The sequence below is a fragment of the Carlito syrichta genome, unplaced genomic scaffold (assembly GCF_000164805.1).
Source record: "Carlito syrichta isolate Samal-C Ts95f unplaced genomic scaffold, Tarsius_syrichta-2.0.1 Scaffold312028, whole genome shotgun sequence".
NCBI lineage: Eukaryota > Metazoa > Chordata > Mammalia > Primates > Tarsiidae > Carlito > Carlito syrichta.
Window position 1 is genome coordinate 109,279 of NW_007256124.1, and position 5,847 is coordinate 115,125.

At 48.3% G+C, this 5,847-nt stretch overlaps 1 protein-coding gene across 1 annotated transcript; it reads right to left on the reverse strand.

The window, feature by feature from the left end:
• Positions 1–698: 698 nt before the first annotated feature.
• PSMB9 (proteasome subunit beta 9) lies at positions 699–5,435 on the reverse strand. Its single transcript, XM_008069431.2, has 6 exons — positions 5,307–5,435; positions 3,418–3,485; positions 2,552–2,683; positions 1,829–1,958; positions 1,442–1,583; positions 699–878 (listed from the first exon to the last, which is right to left on the reverse strand). The coding sequence occupies exons 1-6, from the start codon at positions 5,364–5,366 to the stop codon at positions 751–753; spliced, it is 660 nt and encodes a 219-aa protein (XP_008067622.1). The 5' UTR covers positions 5,367–5,435; the 3' UTR covers positions 699–750.
• Positions 5,436–5,847: the final 412 nt, after the last annotated feature.

The window sequence follows — 5,847 nt, forward strand, 5'->3', positions numbered from 1 at the left end:
CCAAGTTGCTGGAACTGCAGGCATGCACCACTATGCCTAGCTAATTTTTTTGATTTATTGTAGAGACAGGGTCTTGCCAAATTGCCCAGGCTGGTCTTGAACCTCGGGCCTCAGGCAATCCTCTCGTCTCCCAAAGTGCTGGGATTACAGGTGTGAGCCACTACATCCAGCTGAATTCTAAGAGATAAAATTTATAAAACATTTAGTCAATAGCTGGCTCCACAAATGTACCTTTTTTTTGGTTATTATTCTTCTTTGAAATTCACAAGTGGCCCCAAAATATTTCAACATTTTTCATGTGTTGATGTTTAAGGTGAATGAATGCCTTATGAAAGGGATCCTCTTACATGCGAGTCTGCTGATGTGCTTACCTAATCCTTACATGTGTTGCTGTCTTGTCTACCTGCCATTCTTAGTCTTAAGGGAATGAGTCCCGACTCCTCCCTTGCCCCCTCATTCCTTGGGCATCAGAATGATACTGTTTATTGTTCATAATACGTCACAATCATTTCATACATGACGATCTGTCATTTTTAGCACTCTTTATAATTCTAGTATCCTTCCCCTTCCTTTTTCTGGGAAAGATGTTCCTGGGACAGAGGAATAAAAAGGGTATGCTGACATCTGGGAGGGAAGAAGCCCGCTCCTCTAAAGCTTCATTTCCCTGAGAACCCATTTAACTCAGTGACGCTCCCAGGTTCTGGTTCCAGAGAGTTTATTACAAAAGGAGAAAGGGAATCTGAGGAAGATTCACTCATCATAGAATTTCGGCAGCTCATTGCCCAAGATGACACGATGATCCACACCAGCAGCTGTAATGGTGACCAGGTAGATGACACCCCCGCTAGAGCCATCCCGGCTCATGGCCAGAGCAATAGCTACAGAAGATTTCAAGAGAGGGAGAGAGAGAGAGAACGGCTTAGCTTCTTAAGTCTTTTCCTTCCTTCCATCCCTATGTTTACTGCCACCTTCACAATTAAAACCCATCTTCCAGAGAGACATATTTAGTGGTGTGCCAGTAAACCGGCTTAAAAAACAAGATTTTATATGTAGGATCTGCTGATGTCCATGGTGAAATACTCCCACTATGACTGATTTCAGGTTACAAACAGCTTAGCAAGCAGCTCACAAATCCTTGGATATTTAGCAATCAGCTCTCATGAGAAGGCCCAGTCAGCCCCAACACACCACTGTTCTTATGAAGTTCTTATGAGGATGGCATGTCCGCATTTGGTTTACTCAGCACAGCCCTGATTTATCCCTATTGCCCAAAGCCCTGTCTAGTTTGACATTTATCCTGTCTACTTTCACTCTCAAAAGTGTGCCAGTTTGGACATTAAATTAAATGGTCATCCATGTATTCCTCTTCCCACTCCTCATAGTCTACTTCCTTCCCATGTTAAAAAACCCTTCCCAGGTACCCTTCCACTTGGTTAGTTACCATCTGTGGTGAAGCGCCTGCACTCCTCAGGGGACATGCCTGGTTTATATGCTGCGTCCACATAACCGTAGATATAAGTGCTGCCGGAGCCGCCGATGGCAAAGGGCTGTCGAGTCAGCATTCCTCCCATGGTTCCATATACCTAAGGGAGGCATCCTCAGGTGACGCTAAGGAATCATCAAGCCTCACCTTCCCACTGAGACAAACAGGTGGTCTCCGCACCCTGCAATGAAGCCCCAGTATCTCATATCCCCGATGGCTGAGACTACTTTTATGCTTTCAGAGGTAGGGTCTTTGAAACTCATTGCTAGAATGCTATATGACCTCTGCCTCCCTCTACAGGGGAGTGGGGAACCCCAATGGAGGGAGTGCTTTGGAGGAACTCACCTGGCCCCCTTCACGTTTGTCCCAGCCAGCTACTAGGAGATGTGCGGACAAGTCCTCCCGATATTTGTAGGTGATATTTCTCACCACGTTTGCAGCAGCCAGAACAAGTGGAGGTTCTTCCAGTTCTATCCTGAAGGAAATGTTAGGAATAAGGGTTGATATAATTTTCTTAAGTCCCATTCTTCTATGCCATTACCATCATCCCGGCCAAGTGACACCTGAAACCTGTAGCTGCAATAGTTCAAACTCCAGCTTCCCTCCCACATGGATAGGGGAACTAGAGACCCATAGCACCAACTGGTCAGAAGCTTTCCGTTGTTTACCCTCTTTTACTCAGCCCTACCCACATGATTCTCTTTTGGCTGCAAGGGCCCTGCTCTTATGGGTAAAGCAGATAAGGTTACTTCCGTCTCAACGATCTTGATTTCATATATGGTAACTTCCTGATATTATAGTGGGCCACATCATCTTCTTCTTCCTGATTATTTATATTAGGAGAGTGATTTATAGTTTTCAAACTGCTTTCACGTACATCATTTGAGGTACTGTTATCTTCACTTTGCAGATGCAGAAACAACCCTAGAGAGATTCAAGTGCCAGCAGGAACCAATACAAGAATTTTCCACTTCCTAACGCAGTGCTCCAGGAACAGGACACTTTACAGAAGTTCACGGGTTAGGGGAACTTTGGCAGACGTGGAGTCAAGACCCCAGCATTTCATACCCATGGAGCTCCAGCTGGTAGACAGCCATGTCGGCCATGGCTTGGGCATCAGCAGCAGAACCAGAGAGGGCACAGTAGATGTGCTGGTGCAGGGGGGACAGCTTGTCAAACACTCGGTTCACCACTGCCTCTCTGTTGGGAAGGAGTCAATCGGCACCAGTGTTAGAGTTCAGGAATTTTTGAGGTTGATCATTCAGTGTTTCTCAAATTTACTTGACAAGAGAATAGTATGAAATTTAACATTTGGATTAAAGCAGGAGGAAAAATGTCATCTCAAATAATTGGATCACTGCAGGTATGAATCAAAATTAGTCTTATTATCAGGCTTAGATTTTATAGCAAAACAAGAAAAATATGCCTCATCAATTTTTCTTTGCTAGTAACAATCTTGAGGGAATTATTTTCTATAGAACATAATGTAAGTAATATTGATTCTAATCCCAAATGTTCATTTTGCATGTGAGCAAACTGGCTAGGAGGGGTGAAGAGAAAAAATGTTCTCTGGTGATAACAGGTGATAAATGAGAAACCAGATAACTGCTTGCCAGAACCATTTTTTAAAAAATCCCTAAATACAGATGGAAGGAGGCCTCTCAAAAATCTATCTCCTGTCTCCCTCTCAGACCTTATTTCTTTACATGCATCACTGTACACTAAGGGACAGGCCACGTAAGCATTGGGAATCCAGATCCTCCTCCATGAATTCAGAGGCCCAAGCGGCCATCAAATAGCTTAGTATAGTGGCTTTTTGGAAGGGTCAACTTAATTTCAAAGCTCCAGTCTGTGAATCTTCTCATGAACGGGTAAGAAAATGTGTATTTGGGGCCACTGGCTTCCTTCCAAATATATATATCACTGGTACTCACCCCGCAGACACCCGGGAATCAGAGCCTATCACGACACCCCCATCAAACTCCACTGCCATGATAGTTGTCTGCAGACACAGGGTAGGGAATGTCAGAGCAGGAAGCACCTTGATCCCTCCATGTTACAAAAGAGGAAACATTCCTAGAGAGAGGAGGTGACTGGCTCAAGGTCACACAGTAATTCAGGCCAGCGCTGACTCCCAGTTGTAGGTTTTTTTCCCTCCATCTCTATTTCTTCTTCTGGCTGCAGAGGAATGTCACAGCCTGGCTGTGATACAACACAGAAAGAACTGTATTCTTAAGCCCCAACTTTCCTAATGGAACCTTTCCACTCTAGGCGAGAGACTGGAATGAGGCTTCTCGAGGCCGAAGTGCTCCCTTTGAGAGGAGCGCCAGTGAAACAGTTCCACAAGTGAATTATCTCCACTGCATGTTTGCACTGTGTGTGCAGATGTGGTTCAGACCCAACACAGAGCAAGTTACTGTGACCTTGGGAAACAAGGTCAGACCCTTTTGGGCCCAGAATCCTCCACTCCCTCTCCCCACTTAATCACAAATGAACCCCTTCAGTTTACTGAACAATGAAAAACATCGAGGAGGTGAGTGGTTAGCATGGCGAGGAGCCAAAGCAGGAGGGAAACAGCAAGGAACACACAGGTGGTTTAAAATAAGTTTCACTTAAGGGATTTTTGATCAAGAGATAAATAGATGTCTAGGTAGCCAGGAGAAGAGAACTGTAGCAAGAGAGCATTTGAATGGGGAGTTTAACCTGACTTTTCCAGGTCAAGAAAAGTTTAAAAAGAGTAAGAGAGGATAAAGCAAGAGTTGAGTTGGAAGGAGGTTTAAAAATCCTCGATTCAAGTGAGGAAACTGAGTCATAGAAAAGGCAAATGATTTATCCAAGGCCACACAGAATTAGTAGCAGACCAGGGACTAAAACCCATGTCTAACTCTCATCCCTTGTTTTGGCTTCTGCTTCCTGCTTGCTACTGGTCATTTGGCAGCGAGGGAGATGTTCCTTCTTATAATTCACTGCTCCGTTTCCCACCAGCCATGGGTTACTCTGGCCCCTAGGGGCACTGTTCTGAGTTTGCTTTCCACATACTGATTTACTATGAATAGGGGGCCACGAGAACAGAAGTAACTCCTTCCTAGAAGCTAATCCTTTATAGCAAAGTCGCCCCCAGGCCAAGAGTGGTGACAGTAGTCCGAGAGCAGGAGCCATCCAGCCTTGGGGCTGCCATCTGCCCCAGGTGTCCATCCTGCCCAAAGTCCTTCAGTAGGTGCATGGGAATGGGCAGGGGAGACACAGGGAATAGAATACTTGGTGGCAGCACCTAGACCAAGGAAAGGCCTTCCTGGTTCAAGATGGGGAAAAACTGGCCAACAGAACCCCCATTATCAGTGCTTGCGCTAAGACTGACCCAAGGGCAAGTTTATCAAAGGTCTGTGTGATGAGTTGGGCCTTCTCAATAAGTGCCCATGTTTCCTTCTCCCAAGCGTTGCCCAACTTCACCCAGGGCTCTGTTTCCTCATCTCTTTGCACCCTTCCCAACCAAGGCTAAACCCTTCTTGATTTAGCCAGCCCTCACTGTCCAGACCAGAGTGAAAGCGAAAGCTCTTTAGAATAGCTTCCCTTGACGCTTCCAGCTAAAAGCCAAAGCACCCCTTCTCCACCAGCCTCGCGTGCCCCAGCCCTTCACGGACCCTCTAGACGGTCCCCTTCGGAACAGAAATGCCCTGTGTTCACTGCGGGGTACAAGCACTGGCTGCTGCAAGCTACCTCCCTACGCTCCCGTTAGTCTCCGTCTTCACCTCGCGGCGCATCCAGGGTCCCCGGCCGCTGCGTTCCCTCCACCCCTCTCAACCCTCAAGCCCAGGCCCATTACCCCGGTGTGGACTTCTCCTGCCCGGGATAAATCCCCGGCTGGTGCTCCCGCCCGCAGCATCCCTGCCAGGTGCCGCGCGCTCCTCGCTGCCTGGGGCGCTGGACTCGGACCTGGGACCGCGCGCGGAGCGCAGCCTGCCGCCCCGCCCCTTCGCGGCGCCCGCCAGGAGGCGCGTGTGTCCCCGTCGGCTTCGCGCCGGGCGCTAACCCGCGCGGGTAGATCTGCCCGGAGACAGGTGATGAAAGGGCCCCGCCCCGAGGCTGGGAAGGGAAAATTCGTGCGAGGGGAAAGGGAGGAGGCCGGGAGAAGAGAGAAGGGGGTGCGGGATGGAGAAAATGGGGCATCAGGGCTGTTCCCCGGAATCTCAGATCTGATGTCAACGCCTGCTCCCAAAACCGTCTGGGCGGGCCACTTTTGGAAGTGGGCGGAGCCAGCGAGTCGCCGGCGGCTGCTTTCGATTTCTCTTTCCCCTAAACGGCTGTGCTTCTCGTCAGCGCTGCCAGGACCAGCCGGTTCTCGGGACTTTCCGAGAGCGCCGCCC

Coding starts and splice junctions, on each gene's coding strand:
- PSMB9 (XM_008069431.2), bottom strand. CDS start 5,366: ATGCTGCGGGCGGGAGCACCAGCCGGGGATTTATCCCGGGCAGGAGAA. Junction 2,684..3,417: donor GATTCCCGGGTGTCTGCGGG/GTGAGTACCAGT, acceptor CCTTCCCAACAG/AGAGGCAGTGGTGAACCGAG. Junction 879..1,441: donor CAGGCGCTTCACCACAGATG/GTAACTAACCAA, acceptor AATCTTCTGTAG/CTATTGCTCTGGCCATGAGC.